Here is a 20,997-nt window from a genome sequence, read left to right as displayed (position 1 = left end):
GTAAAATCCACAATGAAGGCTCAAAAAAGATGGGAAAAAATTACTTCACAAAAAGTGATTCACTTTTTGCAAAACTCCTTAAAAATACACTGTTTGTAAGATTTTCTACAACAATTCAGGAAGTATAGGGTTAGCTGCCTGCACATCAGTGAGGTTTTCAACTTTTATGATAGTAATTACTTCAGCATTATGAAGACTTTTTTTTTCATTTTTTCCTTTTTTCTTCCCTTCAATCAAGCACTTCTCTTGATAAATGCCAAGCATAAAACAGTAAATCACAATGTCTTTTGTTTCATCCCTATGCTTGATTACTCTTGGCAGGTTTTTTGGTCTAATGAGCAAGCTGTTTGGCTAAAGCTACCTAAATAAAGCAACTGAAAAATTCAGTTGTCAAAACTGAAAATAACTAAGCTTGAAAATCAAGTAGATGTATGTTTTGGAACCAGTATAAGTAAAAGCTGAACACTGATATATTTTAAACCTGTTGTATAAACAATGCGCGTAATTTTACAACTATAGCAATTTTAGCTGCCACTAGTATATTTATTTAGTGAAATGTTCTTTCAGATAATCAACAGTAGGATCTGTAAATGTATACAAATTACTATCCTTCATCTGCATTAAACTAAAAATTTAAAAGCAGAAATATCTGTGAAGAGAAGCTTTAGTATTGCTTGACAGTAATTTTCAATGTTTTAAAATAAAGGTTTCCTAATATTCATACTGTCGAATAGTCCAGCTACACCCGAACTAGGCTTTAATGTCACAGTCCAACTCTTTCTAACTCAAAAGATTCACTCACTTTCAAACTAAAAGAATCTCTGACAAGCAAGATTGTTTTAAGACATCAACTATGGAAAATACTATCACATTTTAGGAAGAGATAAGCACTGCTAAAATCTAACTACAGTTTTGCTTCACAGAATAACGAATTCCATTAAAATATTTTTGATACCTTCCACTACGTTTCCTGGGCAAATTGGAGTTTGACACAAACATTTTCTTGCAAATCTCTAGATATCTGTAGTCATACTTGTCACGTTCTGATGTGACACATAACAGCATGTAACAAAAACTGGTATCTCTTCCAGCCAGTTAACTGAAACTACTGTAGACAACTGCCTCGCATAGCTGAAATATGAATTCATAATTATCATTTTATTCTGCATTCCACAAACATAGTTAAATCCATGTCACTCTCAGTATATACCAAAAAAATGCTCTACAGTGGATGGGACATCAAAATCTGAAATTAAGACAGGATCAGCAGACATGATGAGGTTGGACCTATGAAATACTTCGAACATTCTGAGTACTTTGCTCCCCAACAGGAAACTGAATAAAACTCCTTTCAGCTGTTACCAATTTGGGATACCAGTTAGCGTATGCCTATGTGGAGTACATGTGCACACACACATGCACATAGCATGTATTCATATTTATTCTAAAAAACAAAAGAACTGAACTATTCAATGTGCTGAACTTCAGATGTTCCATAACATTAGTATTTTCAAGTCTCCTGGGGAAAAACATTACTCATGTCTTAAAATTCAAGAAGCTACGCTGCAATCCACATCTAGAAAACTCAGAGGAAAAGAAGCAAGAATTACACTTACAAACAATCACCTTTATGCAGGAACAGAAAAAAATAGGAACTGTAAACATTTAGTGTATGAGAAAAAGGAAGGAAAGACAAAGATATAGTAGCTTTTGACTAAATGCAACGTGGAGGTCCCTGAAGACCAGCTACCTAATCCCTACTACGTTTACAGACTTACACTCTGGATTAAGACAACAAATACAATCAGATTTTTATACCACAGTGAATATCCTAATGGAAATTCAGAAGCCATTTCTCCATCTTTCTTAGGATTTAAATTGGCTTCTATTCCAACATTCTTTGTTATTATTTCATTAAAGTAATGGGCCACAATTACTGGCAATATACACAAGACAACGCCTTGAAAATGGTAGGAGAGAATTCTTTTTTAAAATGAAGTGTAAGAAAGATTGATCAAGTCCTACTCGTCATATTGGGGCCAAAGAAGTAAATATCCCCAGATCATGTTCACATGAGCTTAAACATCATTCTTCCTTATTCTGCTGCAAAACAGCATAGATTTGCTGCCTACATCATCTGGAAATATTGCAGCTAATTACTTTCCTGACATCAAAGGCCTTAGAAATCAAGTCTTTCCTGGTCTATGCCACTGGCACACAGTACAACTTCCTGAAGCCTGCAATGCTTTTGCCAACTAGAATTTTCAGGTTTAAAACAACCTATACTATCTTCACGCAAGCATATCATCAAATCCAATGGTCCCTTTGGACGCTAAACAAAGAGTTCCTTCAGTTTCACATGGGCTTCCTAAATCTGACCAAACTGGTTAATGTATTCCTCTGCTTAAGGCTGGAAGGGCCTTACACAATGGATTCCTGGCTTTGATGCTCTGCATACCAACAGATTGATTCTGCTTACAAGAATCATTGTTTGGGTTTTCTGCAAGAGTGATCACTTAGTCGTGAACACAACCACCAAATCCTTAAAGATACATGCACTCTCCTACACTCTTCACACTAATAACTTTCCCCAGTTTTACTAAATAGCTGTTAAAACACAGGGCATTGTCCATTCTCGGAAGCATATACTGAGGAGTAAGTTCTGCCCTTATCACCGCTAGACAGATCTAACAATAGAATGAACTTCATCATTAATGCAAACTCAACAAATATCAAAGGAGTGTATTTTCAGCTGGAGACAGGCCTGATTACAAATGCAATACATAAAGTTATTTAATAACTTGCAGACTTTTTTAGAGAGATGTTGAACAAGCTGAGAACTGACAGTCTACTTTGACCCAATGATTGCACATCACATGAGAAAATAAAAAACTAGGTCATGAGGATTTTCTGCAGAAAAACAACAAGCACTTGATAACCTTTAGTAACAATGTATTAAGAAAATAGCTTCCATAAAAGAAAAGGCAAATCATCCAAACTTTTTGGTATCTTTTCAACGTATTATCTTACCTTGTGAAGATATCAACAGAGTAATGAAAACGTCCTCACTGAAATGTGAAAACTTTGTACTGGGTTAGAATTTCATGCCAGCTCTCCTTGTGTCCTATCCAAGACTCCTACCTCACCCTGCACAACCTTAGATACACCAGTAATTCAACTGGTAATTTTTGCTACTGTAATGTGTCAGTGTCAAATGGGGTGAGTTGGGAAAGCAAGAGTGAAAAATCATCAAAAGAAATATCTATCAAGTAACTAAAGATCATACACGTTAAGTAAGGATGCCCAGTGGAGCTTTGAACACCACTATTACTAACAACAAGACTCTTTTAGAAATTTAAGACGTATGAAAATAACATTTAATACCATATATTATGTTAGCATTTATTGTTGCCAGCATTGTTGCCTTCATATTTGTGTCTACAGCAAACAAGGCAGATTTTAGCATTAAGCATAGTCAAAGTGAGACTGGTAATTCCAGATTCAGAAAAAGAAGCTGTTCATCTGTGGTTACTAATGCATTCAGATATCAGAGAATCCCAGAATGGCTGAGGCTGGCAGGGACCTCTGGGTCCATCTGGTCCAACCGCTGCTCAAGCAGGGCCACCCAGAGCAGACTGCCCAGGACCATGTCCAGGTGGCTTCTGAAGATCTCCAAGGAGGGTGATTATGTGAGATTAAAACATATATACAATAGTAAAAACATGACTGTACACTTTTTTTTTTTTTTTTTAAATGTCTACATTAGAAAGATACCCATAAAGAGAAATTGAAGCTATGTTACTAAAAAGTATCTTTCATGTACTGGTAGGAAAGACAAAGAAATCAACTGGTTAGAACAAGTTTCCTTATACTTGAAAGTATAGGAGTTGCTCTAAAGCTATGCATGGAGAAAAAAAAAAAAAAAAAAAAAAACCACTGTTCTTGGAAGGGGATTTCCTTCCTTATTTCCTGTATGGAACTGTAGGCACCCAGCACCTCTTGGTGGGAGTTAGTGGGAGGGAAACTATTTAAACGTAAGCGTCTATTTAAAGGAAAGAGTTAAGCCTGAAAACTGGCCAAGAACTACTAAGAAATTAAACCAAACTATTACTTCTTCTTTCCACAGCTAGTTATTACAAATGCTTCAAAGATTATCAAGTAACAGAGATGGAAGACATGGGGGGGAAAAAAGAATTGATGGTGTCTAAAAACAACTTATTCTAATTGTACTCATATTCTGTTTTTTTCTACATTCAACTTCTCCTGATAATACACCTCTCGCTCCAGACATCTTTCCATTCTGATTATAAATCCAAGACAGACCATGCAATTTCTGTTACTGTTACCACCTATTAGTGTATTACAAATCTATTTATACTACACTATAATAAGCACAGATGTCTAGAGTCAATCCCAATAAGATTTAATGGTAAGACAAGAGAATACTGGGTATCCATATCCACTAAACAACCTACAGCAAATAAAATAAAGATTATTCTTCACAGAAAGGAGATAAAGATAAGATGAAACGATGTTATCAGCTTTCCGTTAGATTATGAGGCCAATCTAAGGGAAAGCACATTACAGTTTACTTAACTCCTCGGCGTTAGCTATATAAAGAGCTTCCAAGCTAATGCCTTCCAAGAGACAGCTAAGAGTTCAGTATTAACAATAGTTTGAGGTTAGCAGACTGTCTCTGCAGACAAAAAAAGTATTTGTTACAAGAAACACCAAGCAAAAACAGACTGGAGGAAAAGCAACCAGGTGAAAGAAAAAAGGAATCCATACTTGAGAAGAACGTAGAAGTACGTATAAGAATCAGAAGCCTTTACCCACAATGCAAAAGGAATGAAAAGTTAAGGTTTCCAATACAACATACCGTGTTCAGTTAAAAAGTGATAGACAACTAAATAGCTTTTTTAATTTCCATAATTTTAATACAAATTCTTAATATTTTCCTATATTTCAAGGTTTAAAATACAGTTATAATAACTACATTAAGACTCGACCACTGTAAGTATAAAATACTCATTCTTCCTGTCAGATATTCTGGGTTGCAAAGTTTTTCCTCCCTCACCATATTAATAAAACTAAGATTATACAAAGTAAAAGTCACAATGAAAAAAAAAAAAAAGAGAAACACTGACAACACTTCAGAATAGCTGATAACCAATTGTCAAATAACCAGCTGGCATGTGGAAAACTGAGATTCGGTGCCCTTATCCAGAAAGAATCTTGAAGCTTTTTCTTGCTCATCCTTTTCTTCTTGCTCTAACTTAAGCCTAGGACAACTTAATGAAGAATTTGATCATTCTTGTTCTGCAATTCCATTTTTCCATAATGACGATTTTCTATCATGTATGTAGTAGAAGAGCTGCCGCACCCACTAATAGGGAAAGAAATATTTTTATTTACCCTGAATGGTAAGAAGTACAAGACAAATAAGCCTAATGAACCAATTTTGACAGCTAATGACTTAACCTCAGCAATGAAAGACTGATGAGTGCTGCGCTATCCAATCCTAAAGACTTTAGAGAAAGTACTTTCATGATCCTTTTTTCATTCCCTTTCCTTCTATCATGTGCATATTAGTGACCTACTTACTATATACAATCCTTTTCTTTTTAAGCAAAAGCTCACTTTAAGATCACAACTGGCTGCTGGCTGTATTTTAGTCCAAGATGATTCTGAAGCAGCAAAACTACTTTTCAAGATTTACTTTAAACTGAAAAAGAAAAAAGCCTACATCCTAGTCTGTCATTAAACAGACTGCAGAGCAGCTAGTTTCACAACAAAGTTCAGCAGTATGTACCTTTAAAGAAACTACATTTTTTTGTATAATGACATAACCACATTTTGCATTAATGGTATATGGACATTATGAAAAGAGAATGATCTGTCAGTTCATAGACAGACTGGAAAATACCAAGAAAACAAGCAATAGGAAGAAAAATTATAGACAAAAACTGACCTGGACCAAAGAACAAGCCACAAACAAAGCCTACACTCACAAGTAATATATACATAGTCACTAAGTAATATATAAGTAACATTAATCACTGTCCACAGTGAAAGAAAAGTGAGCGCCAGCATTCAGCCAAACTGTAGTCTTTTGGACTACACGGGAAAAAAAAATTTTTATTATTTTCACAGGATTCCAGTAAAAGTTTCTCAGGAAGTTTTTTATTATTATTATTATTAATAGAAAAGAAACTTCTTTAGAGGGTAAACCTAAGTCAACTTTCAGTTTTCACTGGTCAACTAAATAGCACAGCATGTACCAGTCACCCTGTGTAACAGCATTTATTTAGAATCATGGAATACCCTGAGTTGGAAGGGAGACACATGGATCACTGAGTCCAACTCCTGGCTCCGCACCAGACCACCCAAAAATCAGACCATATGTCTGAGAAGTGAAAATATTTAAGTCATATTGTAACAATATTTAAGTGATATTGTAATAGTAATATAAAGTTTTGATCCACAAAGTCTAAAGTAAATGCTATACTGCTAGCTAAAAAACTAGAATGGAGACCCTCCGGATGATTATCACTCTATAGTTTTAAAACAGGTATTTGATGCCAATCCCATTATCATGAATTCAACAAAAACATAACTACAAAAACATAACTGCTCCTCTGACTTTAGACTGTCAACCTTCTCAGCCTTAAAACAAAAAATTCATTCATTTAGACTAAACATAGCTATCTGCAAAATCCTGTTAAAAAATCTAAGAAATATATAAAATAAGAGGGATTCTAGCCAAATCAAAAAAAAAAAAAAAAAACTTGTTTAGCAGGAGCCCTTCTTCTCACCAAATCAGGTTATCAGCACTCCACTCCAGAAACATGAAAACCTTCCAAATATTTTCATGGTGATCACACAACAAAGTGCAAAAAAACTTGTGATTAATCCTTTTTAAAACAGCCCTCGGCCTTTTTAGTTGCAGAGAAATGCAGTCATACGGCTGAACAATCATGCAGAGATGTTCTGCTCACAACACTAAAGAAACATCACATGTAGAGGAGGTGGTGGGGAGCTTAGGTTTGCGGGGGGGGGGGGGGGGGGGGGGGGGCATTTGTTTTTAAGAAGCCTTTAGCCTAAAAACAGAGTAAAACAGAGCCTAAAAAAAGAGTAATGAATACTCTAACAATTACACAATCTGTATGGAGACTTAGTATTTGTTTCACTTCTTTTCCAAACACCAAGGCTTAGATTTCACCGAGGAAAAACATTCTTCCACTTATCTCCAAAGGACGCATCTGGGAAGCCAACATGAGTTGCCCAAACTTGCCAAGTGCTTTAGAATACATTTGGAGGTGAAGGCACAATGAAACAGAATAAAAGCTAGCATTAACAGTGCAAACTACCCATTCACATCCGACACAAGGTTTTAAGGTCTGTTACTTGAATTTCGTCCTACATTTTTTACCTTTGATAATTGTATCAATCCAGCAGGATGACAGTAACACTGTAGGATGATGCAACTGATCATACTGATCAACAGATCACACCATTTCAAAACAGTGCTATGCCATAGTTGAGTTGTTTGGAGTTCATTTATATACAACAAGCATGTTTCCTTACAAAGTTCCTAACACGTCTTAGATTTACAAGTACAGGAATTGTTTAAAATTATCACCTTGTTGAAGTGAAAAAGTAAAAATCACTAATAAGCAAGCCAGATCATCAGTAATGCTCTCCTTAAGCACCAAGTCAAATTTAGCATGTCAAACATTTATTATACAACCTTTTTAATTAACACATATGGACATGTTGCAAATATCAATACTTAAAATCAGGTATGCTAAAGAATGTTGTTTCATGGAATTTAAAAAAAAAAGTTTCTGAAAGGCTTTCAGATAGCAATATAAAAGACAGTTGTGTGAAATTTTGTCAGACTGGTTGTAAAGACCACAAAAAAAAACAACGAAGTGATTATAAATGACAAAGACACTATGTTTGGTTTTAACATTAAAATTAATATCATTATTTGGAATCACATCATAGAGAAAATAAACTATTCCTAAATTTTGTTTTCCTCCACAGATTCAGAGCATTATAGGTAATCAATGTTTAATATGTAAGATTTAGGATGTGAAAAGTTGAAGAGTGTAAGTGTAACACCATTATTCAATTACATTTTTTTAAAGGAATAATCTTCATTCTAGACAAAGTACATATTTTTATAAAATGTATCTATTAAAAATATAAGTCCAACTATCATGGATGAGACCATTAGCACAGAACACCATAAATATAGCGAAATATGAAATAAGAAGATGCCCCCAACTTAGTGTCTACTAAAGAACCTCAATTCCCAGCCATGAGATAAACAAGGGATATGAACACGTGGGCTAGGACATCCCAGCATCATGGCTGCTGAAGCAGCCTAACCAGGCAGCTTGAAAAAATGTAAGAAACACATCAACTCCAAGACTTACTTAGTGACAAAAGAGCTGCCGCTACTCAGCAACTGGACTACAGGAAAAAGCAGAGTGAGTTAAAATCTCTTCCTCCCCAGCAAACAAACAGAGCCTTGTACATAATCACACGTATAAGGTGGGAGAGCTAATCTCTGCCATATGAAGAACATGTTTCCCCTATCCCCATCCCACCAAGTCTCATCTCTAAGAGCCTATTCTCAATTTTTGCACAAGAAAAGATGTGAAAAGAGCATCTGATGTGCACTCAACTTCCCACTGTTCCACGTTTAGGCAAAGTAAAGCAAAGTTCTTTCCTAGATTTGTTTCATCATTTTCAACAGATTTGTTGGAATGGTCAAGATCTTTCAGGAGAACTGAAGAGTCATTACAGTTCTGACTGTACAAAGTACTGAAATGACGTCAGCTAATATTAGTATCATGTTAATAACAAACTTTACTGACAAGCATGACATTTTAGAGGTTGGTAAGATTGTTTTTTTATTTAAAACAGAACAAAATCTCAAAGTCATATTCTGGCTTAGGCTTTGTAGGTGTTCCCTTTCTCAATGACTATGTTCTTTCTCGCTGTGACCTAAAACTCTTAAGAAACTGAGTCAATGACCAGAGTCAGGGTCATTATCTTCCACATTAATCAGTCTTGTCAGTTAAGTCTAAAGTTAAGCCTTTAAATACTTCTTTTCACACCAGAATTCAATCTCACCCATATATCTGTAGGGTATTTAAAGCCTACAACAAATGTGTTGCTCTGTTCAGAAAACATAGAATTAAGTTACAAATGTATGCAAGGCCCATGTTTATTTTAACTCTGCAAGACAGTTACCCCTCCATATGTTTAAGGTGTATTTGCACTGTTCCGTAACAGGGGGGAAACATTTGAATCATTAATCAAATTGCTAATCACAAATTCAAGACCCACAAATTACAGTCAGTCATTCAAGTAAATTTGCTAATTATATAAAACTGGAGGATGTTAATAAAACTTCTCCACAGTGTTATATTTAAGGATGATAACTGATCAGCTGATCAGTGCATCTTACAAGATATTTTTCTATAACTCATGATTGTGCAGGTAGATTAACTCATAATTTATTTTTTTTCCAGCTCTGAATTACTGAAAGCCATCCACGCTTTAAAGGGAGAGCCTTGTCAAGCATGAGGCTCATCCATAAATATTCCAGATCAAGTAACAATCAATAGGATATAAGCATTCTGCACAAGAAGTAAAAGCAGACTCCTCTCTCAAGAGCCAGTCTTATAGAACTTCAACAGCGTAAAAATAAATAAGCCAGCCTATTTGTAAGCTGCTTCAGGTGAATCAGTATGCAGTACTTTCTCAGAGCAGTCACTCCTAAAACCCTTGGGGACACCTACTTGTCACAGAATAAATTATCTGGCTAATATCCAATATTACAGTATATGTCAGTGGGCACCCAGGAGACGGGCATTAGGCAGCACTTAGCTTCTTCAGCCTCGCAGGGTAGTCCTCACATAGACAACTTTGCCCCGTTATAGAACATAACTGATGTACTTATTTTGGTGCTTTCCAGCAGCAGCCTTTCATCCTAAAACATTTTTATGGCACTGCGCATTTTTTTCTAAAAACACAGGTCCCAAGGTACAGTACACTGAATATTTTTCATGTGACTATTACATTTTAAGCTGTTCCAAGTAAACAAAAACATCTGAACACTAACATGAGTGTTGTCACATGCTAAATTAATTCTGTTTAATAGAAGCTATTGTGGAATTAACTTCTCCCACAACTCTTACAGTAACTCTTCCTCCCTAGTTACTTAACATAAATAGCCAAGTTTGCATCCCACATGCAGCATATATATAAAGCCAAAATCCACATGCATGGCAAGTACACTATAGCTCTCATAAAAATATGAGACTCCTTATAAAAATATGAGACTTTTTGGAGCCCCCGACTTCAGCTTGCGATGGCAAACCCATCACCAGCAAGCTGCAGCACGAGGAACCTGTTGACACCGAAGTTGTGAACCAAATCAAAGAAACCCAGTAAGCAATGCAGCGAGGCTAAGGAGAGATTGATTTTGCCCGCTTGGAATTCAGGTTATTAAAAGCGACATCAAAAACCGCAGGACGGCCTCGTGAAGACGCATTGGGCTTTGCTAAACTTACAACAAACTCCTCAGGAAAGCGAGGCGCTCCCAAGGGGGACAACCACCGACGGGTTTCGTAACGGGAGAGACTGGGGTCGGGGCGGCTCGGGGGCTCTGGCACCGCCTGCCAGGCGCTCCAAGCCCCGCCGAGGTGAGGACGGCAAGGTGAGGAGCCGCCCTGCCCTGCTCTGCCCGCCGCCAGCCCACAGCGGGGCGACGCCGGGGCCCAACGGCCGCCGCGCGCCCCCTCCTCAGCCCACCCCCGCTCCAGCGGCCGCCCCGCGCCGCCACCAGCCGCGGGCGGGGAGCGGCTGCCGCAGGGCCCCGGAGGTGCGAGCAGAGCGCCCGGCGAACCGCGGGGCACAGCGGGCCCGGGCTGGCCGCTCAGCGGCGGCATCGCGCCGGGAACTGCCCGGCGACACCTCCCCCCTCCTCCTCCTCCTCGTCCTCCTCCTCTCGCAGCGCCCGGGCACCGCCGGGGATTTAAAGAACCGGAATGAAATCGGGGGCGAAAATAAAGTTGCGGTTGCCCCCATGAGGGGCGCTCCCAGGGAAGGGCTGAACTTACGTCTCGGAATTTGTTCCACTGCCCGACCTCCTTGTCGTATTGGGAGATGGTGGTGAGCCACTGCTTATCGTCCAGAAAATTGCCGCTGTCCGGTCTGCCCCCGGCCGCCGCCGCCGCCAGCGCCGGGCTGCACCAGGCTGCCGCGCACACGCACACCAAGGCTGCTACCTTCAGCATCTGGGCGAGAGGAGACACGGCAGGGTGGGGAGGGCGGGTTACCCACGCCGCGCCCGCCCGAAACGGGCAGGGGTGCGGAAGGGGCAGGTGGAAAGGGAGCCCGGCGCGCCGCATTGAGGGGGAAGGGAGGAGAGGCGAGGGGAAGGAGAGGAAGAGGAGGCTGCCCAGCCCGTCACCTTGCCGCGAGCCCCGCAACCGCGCTCCTCACCGCGGCCGGAAAGGCGGCCCGCTGCCTCCTGCCCGCTGCCTGCCCGCGCCGCCCGCAGCCCCCCACCCCGCGCCCCGCCCGCCCCCCGGCCCCGCCCCGCCCCGCCCCGCGCCGGGGCTAACGGTCTGAGGTGAGGGGGGGGGGGGGATGGCTGCCGGCCCTGAGGTGCCCGAGCCCGGCGCTCCTCACCCGGCTGGTGGGGCTCGAAGCTGCGGCGGCCGTACGGCAGCTCAGCCCTCGGTGACAGCCGCCCTCCTTCCTGAGCTGGTTAAATGTGATTTAGAAATGGGCGAGGTGCAGAGCTGGTTCGGTTTCCTCCCTGGTGTGGCTTGCTCCATATTTGATTTCGAGCTCCGCCAGCCCGCCTGGTGACCCAGTTCACCGAGCGCTGCGATGCGTGCCTGATTCCCCAGACTCGCACTGCTTGCGTCGTTTCGGGTGTGCATCAGGTGGGTGCCCATGGCACAGTGGCTGGGGGAGGCTGTGGGGGGAGGCGAGAGGCTGCCCCATGTCAGCCCCGCACCATGGGCACGGCACACAGGCCACAGCCAAGCCCAGCGGGCCGGGCTGGTGGTGCCTCCAGGAAAGCATAGTTGGGGCAAAAAGTGCTGTGAGGAGCTGGGGAAGGAAAGAGCAGCAAAAAGGGCCAACACCAAAGTTGGGGGAAGCAGGAGATGCACCGCCATATCCACCGCAGCCCACCACGCCAGAGCCAATGGATATACCTAGGGGAACGGTGGCCTGTGGAGAACCCACACCACAGCACGTCTTCCTGAAGGCCCGCAGCCCATGGAGAATTCATGCCAGAGCAGAGGAAACATGAGAGAAAGAAGAAGCAGCAAAGAGAAACCCTTACTCAATGACTGGACCCTGTCACCCTCCCAAACCCATCCTGCTGCTTGGGGCACAGGGAGAAGTTGAGCCTGGGTACAGGGGGAGGAAAGGTTGTCCTAATGTTCCTCTTCTCGTTTCCCACTATCCAAATTAGCAGTTACATTAGTAATTGGCAATAAAGTAATTTTCTCCAGGTCTTTTTTTTTTTGTCTGCAGCAGTAACTGCTGAGCAGTCTCCCTGCCTTTCATCTCAATCCACAAACTTTCTCATTCCTGGTCTTCCTATTCTCTCTCCCTGCCCTGCTCGTGAAGTGGGCAGGCGGGCTTTTAGTTCAGGCTAACCCACCAGAAGGCTACTAGGTGTGTTAAGAGAACACAGCACTCCTGGTGCATTACCTGGAACTGTACTCCATGGTAAAACACAGTTACCTTTGGAGTTGAAACTAGGCTCAACTCCGTCAGACATTCCCAGATTCAGTAAGGAGAAAAATGCCACTTTATGCAAAAAGAGGTGTGAATATGAGATTCTGAGCGATCCTAGCAAATTTTGAGTTTGGTCATAAACTGTAACTATAGACAGATACCGAAGTATGAATTAAGTCCCCTAGCCCACATCTTACACCACATAATACATACCATTCTGTTCCTAAACCTGTATCACGAAAATCAATGAGAATCTTGTCACCAGTCTGATAGATACAGAGGATGACTGCAAGATTAAGATTTATGTCCTGACTGAAAATGCAGCCTACCCAGAATAATACTATATTCTCTAATAAATGAATCAAAAAATTCAAGGCAAAGGGATGGAAGGACTGTACAGAGGCTAAACAAGAATCAATATCACAGCCATGTTATTCTCAGCGGGGTTATAGAGTCAGTCCCTTATACAATCACTTTCTGACAATCCAGTTTGTGTTTGTCAATCTTCATGTTAATTTCCTACAAGCCCCTTTGCCCTTTGGCAAAGACGAAATTTCTCTATAAAACTAATGATCTTTCTTCTTCTTCTTCAGCTTTTTTCCCCCCCTTGGTAAAAAACACTTATTTAAACTTAAAAAAAAACACCCCAATCCCCAATTTTGTGGCTTCATTTACCTAGCAGTCGAGGTAATTTGTTTTGATTTTGCTTCATCTGTATTGCACTTTTTCAGTTATAATAATATTATTCAGTACTTTAAGTTATGGTGCATCTTTCCATAACTGGAGAATAGAAATAAAAGTGGCTGGGATTTGTTTTCAGTAAAAATTCTTAGAAAAGTGAGCTCTGATGTGGTTTGGGTTTTACAAAAGTTTCACTGCGATTTGTCTAAAAAGTGATCTTCCACACCGATGACTACAGTTTCTACTGACAACACATACTAAATGATCAATTATATGTACTTTTGCCTGAACCAAGCTATTTGAAGCCTTTAATAATTCTAAATGTATTCCTCATAACTTTAAGCACTCTGATCTCCACATAATTGGTTTAAGAGCCTCATTCTGATCAAGGACTTTACACAAGTTGGTAATTCCATTTCTTCAAGCACACAAAAAATGATGCTTGATTGAAATGGCATTTTGAAGATGAAACTAAGAAGTTTTCTTTTTTTTTTCCTCAATAATTTCACCACTCTTCAAAGATCTAATTTTCGTATCTTGAGAATTATTCTTTATTTTAAATATAACTACATTTCTCACAGAAAGTATATCTGCATTCTTACATACTTATGTGACTAAAAATGGTATCGTTAAGATGCGCCAGGGAATCCAGTATCGCTGTAGTGGTAAGAGAATCAAATTAATGGTAACAGGTACATAATTTTAAACTGAGATCATAGAAACTGAGCTATAGCTCTTTTCATCATTGTTCTGTTAAGAAATACTGGTATTATTATTAAAAATGTCTTTCTTCTCAATTTCAAAATTCAAAATATGATATGTTTTCCAAGCTTTCAGTATGACAGATTTTTCAAATATTAAAGCTGACTAGCTGATGGAGTCAGGGGGATAGCAGAGAAGATGGTGTAGCTGGTAATATACACATACAACGGTAGTAGATTGTCATAAACAATATGGATGTTGCTTATGGAAAAGGATGGAGAGAAAAAAAAGGAAGTATATATGTAATTATGTATGTTGTATGAAAGGGTGCTGGAATCTGTAATAGAGATGCCTAGAGCTGCACTGGAAGAAAAGTTTATATGCATAAGTTGATAATGAAACAGAGGGGACATGCTGAGAAATTATTAAGAAATACAAAGAAATTTATGCCCTGAAAACAGTGCCTCAAAAGTGCTTTACCCACTTTGTGCAAATGAAGAATATGTTCATTTAAGGCACTAAAGCATGAAGTTTATGTAAATACAATAATATAGTCCTTGCAGTTAAAAATCTTTCTTTTTTTTTTTTTTTTTTCCCCTGAAGGAACTCCCAAGGAAACACGTAGCCATTCCATTGCCCACAAGCAAAACCAGCTATATTTTGTCAATCCTGGCAGATGTCAATCTCAATCTATTATTAGACCACCACTGAGTCCCAGTCAGTGATGGAAACTGCACACTTATTCTATGTCAGTGACTTTTACAAGTCTGGCTCTGGAAGATGTTTCCAATACTTGAGTTTTTAAGGTTTCAGTTTAAGCTTACATCTGATGGTCAATCATCTTCACCATAAACATGAAAAACAAATTAATATCTTCCTCTGTTCTGTAGTCTTTTCTGTATTATCAGATTCCCATTCCGTATTTCCTGTCTGTGATGTTTTTTATCGTATTTTTACCCTATTCTTTCAAGCTTGCGCCATGGCTTTGAGACCTCTGATCACTTTCCCTACTATCCTGTTGAATTTTTCAAATCAGTCTCCCTGTTTTTTCATCATCAGTGCTTTGAACACTGGAACACCTTGTTTATGCCTACCCAGTGTTGATCAGAGCAGAAGGATTGCTTCATAAAAATAAATTAGTTTGGCTTGATATGATTTCTTGTGTCAAATCTATGCTGTCTGCTATGCATCTTCTTTTTACCATCCAGATGCTTAGAACTAGTGTACTGAATTATCTTTTCCTGTGTTTTCTTGAAATTGAGAGTTGGACAACAGGAATTTAATTTTCTGATCCCTTCTCGACACACTGTCATTTTGAAGGTACTTTTCTTAAAACCCTTTTCATTTACTTCTACAGTCATCTGTTACCCTACTTGTTCTCCACAGTTTCTCAAAAGCAACTGCTAGCAAATCTGACACTTTTTTTCAAGGAATTGTATAAATATTCAGGGGGAGAGTTCATAATATGATGAAAATTATCATATTTTTCACAAAAATTATAAAACAGAGTTGCTACAAAGTCTTATCTAAGCTGCTTCCTTGTCACTGCTGTGACAGCTGAGTTAACCAGCTACATGGTCTTGACCTTTGGTACACAGGTTTTAAATACTTGTTCCTTCCGTTTCCCTGCTTTCACCTTTTCTCTACATTCCACCTGCACAAAGGCCATTTCCCTTTCTTTTGCCCTCTTTATACTAATACAATGTTCATAATGATTTCTCATTAACCTTGAAGTCTTTTGCTAGCTGCATCTCAGATTCACCTTGGCTTTTGATACTTGTGTCTTGAACTGTGCTTTGAAATATTCATCTCTAGTAATCTTCTTTGACTTTCATCTTCAATTTCAGGCAGATGCAGACCTCGAGATTTAATAAATTTGGTCTTCTATGACTTTCCCTATTCTTCTGCTGTTATTGCAATTTAATCCTTAATATTTACCCTGTTGGGTAAATGCTCTGAGATGCTCATTCTTCAGGAATGTAATTGGATTGCTAAACATCTGCGCATCTCTGCTGACACAACTACTGTCAGAAAGCCAGAAAGCACAAGCAAGGATCCAGACAGCACAGGAGCTCAGGTGATCAGCATAAAGCACACATCTATCTGTGCTACTGACAGTTTATACACCCATCAGAATAAGGCATGATGAATGGGCTTGTCCAGGATCAGGGGCAGACAACCATCTCAATGCAGGGCTTAGCCAAGTCCTCACAAGCCTAGAACTGAAAAACAGAACGGCTTCCTACTGGTGCGACATCTCTGCCTGACATCTCACCTAATCTTTCTGCCATTCTATACAGCCGCGGCTACCTCAGCAGATGAAAGAGCTCACATAGATAAATCCTGGAACTCAGGCCTGTGCAGATAGGAGAATTTCATGGGTTTTGAGTTCTTCATCCAGAGCTTTTAAACACAGAGGAATCTGACTTTTCATAAAATACAAGCTGCAGAAATGTATCCTTTAACTTCCACACCAACCTCAGCAGCTGTTTGACCAGAGTCTGTTCAAGATAAGCCTCTTCTCTGAATATGAAATCTTTATTTTTCACTTTCAGTACTGAGTATTTTCAGCTATTGTCACTGTTAAAATTAAGTTTGTATCTACAGGAAAGCATGTAATAACATTTTGTATTTTCTGATGTTCAAAAATGTAAAACTCTCTTCATATCCAGTGAACAATTTTAACTATATTTTAAAATCTAGAACACAGTGTCTTGATGTCAAGAGTAATCTTGTATGTCTGCATGTCAATTTTCTTTCAATTATTTTTATTCATTATAATCTGCAAAGTCTTCTCATCTAACTGTTTTCAGTAGTTCTGTAAAAAAACAAAATCTTTTCCTCCCCAGGGGTAGGAAATAATAATCTGAGTTATGTTCAGAAAAAGGTACTGTGGATGAAACTATGAGGTGAAAAATGTATTATTGTTGGGTTCATTAAAAAAAATAATAATTATTATGGATTTGGGGGTTTGAAATAAGCTATAAATTGCTTGGAAAAAGGGGCCTGGAGTGAGCTATGTCACTGCAAATCCACTTGTATAACTTATCTGGACAAGTGTTTCTAGTACAGACAAAACTAGAAGATGAAGTACATAAAAATGAAACTCTTTTTCACAGATCCCAAACTAGATAGGTACTATGCAGGCTAAGTCTTCATTCTTTTGAAGAAGACTGAAAATAAAATAAAAAATGAAAAAATGCATGTGACATATCTACAGAAAACTTTTTTTTCTCTCCTCTGAACTACTCTGAAACAAGCTCTCCTGTTTTTCCTTCCTATGGAGCTCACCAGCATCTCAAGAAATGTCTGTTCATTGTACAATTTGAAAAATCCATGAATTATTCTAATCATTGTAGTTGATTAAACAGGTAGGGGTCCTTTTTGATTCTGCATTTACCACTTTTTCCTCCTTCCTGATAGTTCTGCACAGCTGGAGATTTTCAGCCCCATTGTAGCCTCCTCATTTTAGCAAAGATCTTTTGGCATGCTAATTAATCTCCTTTCTAATGTTTACTCTCCCTGACCACAAGCCATTGTCTGATTTTACATCTTATTTTGACGAGACAGGGTTCTTAAAATTCTTATATGTCTCTCTTAACAATGGCTCTAGCCTATACATAACGTAACAAGCAAAACAATGATTTGATGGCAAATAAAATTCTAATATTAAGGCATTTTCATTTTTCAACATTCTAAATGATTCTTTCTACTTTTTTTCTGCAAAACTGAGTTTAGTTTTTTCTGTTTTCCCAAAACACTAATTAAAATGACATTGTTTAATCAAATTGATTAAACCAATTTTTGATCAAATTTATGAAATTGAGAAATATTCTACTTTGTATCAGTTCATATTTTAAGTCTTTTTTGAAATCCCTCTTATTGAGAAAATAATGTTTTTCCTATGAAACATTTGATGCATGCTACTCAAAGCACCAGATACAGTACAATGTTTGGATATTGTTTGTTGGATACAGCCATTTATCAAGGCCTATCTTCTGAATATAACACATATTATGACACATCTAATGTAGACATCGACATATTACCAAGACTGTTACAGAGCATTTCACCAAATCCAGAGCATTTTAATCATGTTTTAAAATGTTCATATAAAGTTTCATTTATGAAAAAAAAAAAAAAGTTAACTTTTTTTTTGCTTAATAAAAGAAACCGGGACTATACATATAATTTAGAGTAAAAATTGGTAGCTACAAAAATAGTTACTAATTTGGCCTAGCTTTGTGCTTTTGAAAGACAGAAATCTTTCCAAATTCAGAAAGTATAAAGATTTAAGGGAAAGATTTAAAGTCTTGAGAAAGTAAAAGCTTAGCTGATCAAACATAATCACCTTTTCTTTTGCCAGAAACTGGGCAAAGGCTTTCCCCAACAAGTATCATGTATCTTGTAGTGATGATGGGTTGACCTGGAATACTTTATTGAGTAACTGTAGGCTGACGAATTAAACTATGGAATTAGATAGCCACAGTGATGCAATTTTCAGTCTGGTTGAACCCACCATCCACTTAAAACAAAGCTTTACCTTGATGTAAAGTGGTTGGACCTCGATTTAAATTGTAATGATTGAACTTGATAATCTTAAAGGTCTTTTCCAACATAAATGATTCTATGATTCTAAATCTGGAGGACTACATGTATTCAAGAGAGTTTTGCTCTGTAATTTACTGGGATTTAGGGAGTATCAATAAGAAGATTTATTGACACAACCATAATTAAAAAACAAATGACGTTTAGTTATTGTGTTAGATTTAGGAGCAAGTGTAAACATTAAAGGAATCTGTATGGCAAGGGGAGAAGATGAATCTTACTTACTTTACAGTCAGATCACAAACTACATCTATTCTTTGGCTCTGTTTCTATACCTGCAGAAGATATTACATAATTACATGGTTTTACTTTACTGGCATATTTTTCCTCTTCAAAACCACATCTTCAATTGGAGCCAAGTCCATTTCTAATCAAACACCTAATTTAATGAAAGTACACATTTGAGCCTATTACATTAATTTGTTTCGGGCCTGTAGGCGCTATTACACATGCTGTATGTCTTACCTTGTTACCAAATCATTTAGAGACAATAAGGGGCAATTATGTGCAATTCCTTTACAAATAGCCTTGATATGCAGTCTAAGTCTTTGAAACTATTATTTTTTTTTATAAGCGTGTGCTGTAATCATTTAACTTACTGTGTAATTTAAAATTAAATAAAGTGCATCATAAATCTTGCAAAGAATAAGGCAGGATTTTCGGGATATAACTCAGAAGAGGTTCTGCACATTTGTGCCTGATTTTGAAATATGAAACTATGAAGTTTGGTGTGGGACACCTTTCAATGGCACATTGCCTGCTTAGAGAAATGTCATTTATTAAGATTACCTTTTTTGTCTTTGTCACTCACTGCCTTTCAGAATCACTCTCTTCCAATTCATTGCCTTTTCTGTGATTTCCAGAATACAAATATCCAGTTTCTCTTTTACTCATTTTTTTCAATCTTTTTATTCTCCTCCTCTCACTTTCTTCAGTTGACTGCTTTGTCTGCATTGTTAACTTAATAAATAATCATATATTTGGTCTATTTCAGAGGTGGAAAATTGATGTGAAACAAGAAGGACACAACACAAACAACACTGCTGTAGACTACAGCCCCCCTTCCAGATTACTGGCGTTGATGAAGCTATTCGGAAGACTGGTACAAATTTGTAAATTATTGCAATGTCCAGCCAAATCTCTCTATACTGAGCTGTTAATTTGTTCATTTTGAATGGTCAGCAGTGTTTCACGATTGGCATTTTGTCTTAATCAGGATATGTAGGAAGTACATATTTTGCTTTACGATCATTCTTGTTACTATTTTAATCTTTTTGGCACCTTTGATACATGAAAAATCAGAAGAAGGATGGTTGAAAGGAGGAAAAAGATGGATGGATGGATGGATGGATGGATGGATGGATGGATGGATGGATGGATGGATGAAAGGAAGGAAACCTAAAGAATTAAGAAAAGGGAGACCTAGTTGCAGAACATGGTACTCCAGTTAACAGGTAATCCTGTTAAATGGTAAAGAAAAAAAAATCTGCAAAATCATTTTTCCCCCTATTGGATGATGCTTCTACTTATACAGTGTGGATTTTCACATAGCAAGATAAAAATTAACCACTTTATTTAACCAAATTGAAAGATTCCATTTTGTCAAAAAGTAACTGAACGGTAAATTTGTGTGTTTGTCATAATTAATTAGCTGCAATGTGTAGTTGCTGTATTTCAAAGACTAAATTCCTCATATTCCCAATCTCTGTGGGCCAGATGTATGTCTAAACCTCAAAGGAGACCATGATGGATTGTAGAAGCTGTAGTTCAGCCACAGAGCCTGCTCAGAGACCTGGAAATTTCTTACCAGCTGGCTTCTTAGGTAGACCATAGGCGAGGAAAGGAACCCAAAGTGTTTAGACAATAAAGAATTAGTTTAGTCAAATTACTTCTACTGCTATCTTAGACTCAAATTCTGAATATTCAGATTAAATTAAATTCAAATTTACATTTCATTTCAGTGCTATCAAAGCATGCACACACATACACAATATTTAAAAAGTTTTGATTCTACAGAAAGATTTAGGACAACGATTTTCCTTGTAGATTTGACATGAAAGAAGATGTGAAAGGCATGAAATTTTTTACACATGAGGAGGAGTCTGGAAAACAATTTACAAACCTGCTGGAAACTTGCATGCCCTTTACATAATGATGATTTTCCTTTAGGATGATCTGGCTCAAAGGGCACAAGATACTGCCAGGAGAATTGCCATTAATCCA

The 20,997-nt window shown here is 38.4% G+C and overlaps 1 protein-coding gene across 7 annotated transcripts in view; it reads right to left on the bottom strand.

Annotated features, from left to right (window-relative positions):
• SPOCK3 (SPARC (osteonectin), cwcv and kazal like domains proteoglycan 3) overlaps positions 1-20,997 on the bottom strand; it is a 318,573-nt gene that overhangs the window by 188,898 nt on the left and 108,678 nt on the right. The window contains exons 1-2 of one of the 7 annotated variants that reach the window (XM_080591789.1): positions 11,527-11,633; positions 11,133-11,318 (exon numbers count right to left, since the gene is read on the bottom strand). The exons of 2 other annotated variants lie outside the window; for them this stretch is intronic. In XM_080591789.1, the coding sequence (XP_080447915.1) occupies positions 11,133-11,318 (186 nt within the window). In that variant the 5' untranslated portion in view covers positions 11,527-11,633. Of the gene's footprint in view, positions 1-11,132; positions 11,319-11,494; positions 11,634-18,999; positions 19,043-20,997 lie in introns of those variants that run through there. 4 more of the 7 variants (XM_080591792.1, XM_080591791.1, XM_080591790.1 and 1 more) reach the window with 4 other exon arrangements.

The sequence above is a fragment of the Anser brachyrhynchus genome (assembly GCF_964034855.1).
Source record: "Anser brachyrhynchus genome assembly, chromosome: 4".
Classification (NCBI taxonomy): domain Eukaryota; kingdom Metazoa; phylum Chordata; class Aves; order Anseriformes; family Anatidae; genus Anser; species Anser brachyrhynchus.
This window is presented reverse-complemented; position numbering and strand designations above follow the sequence as displayed.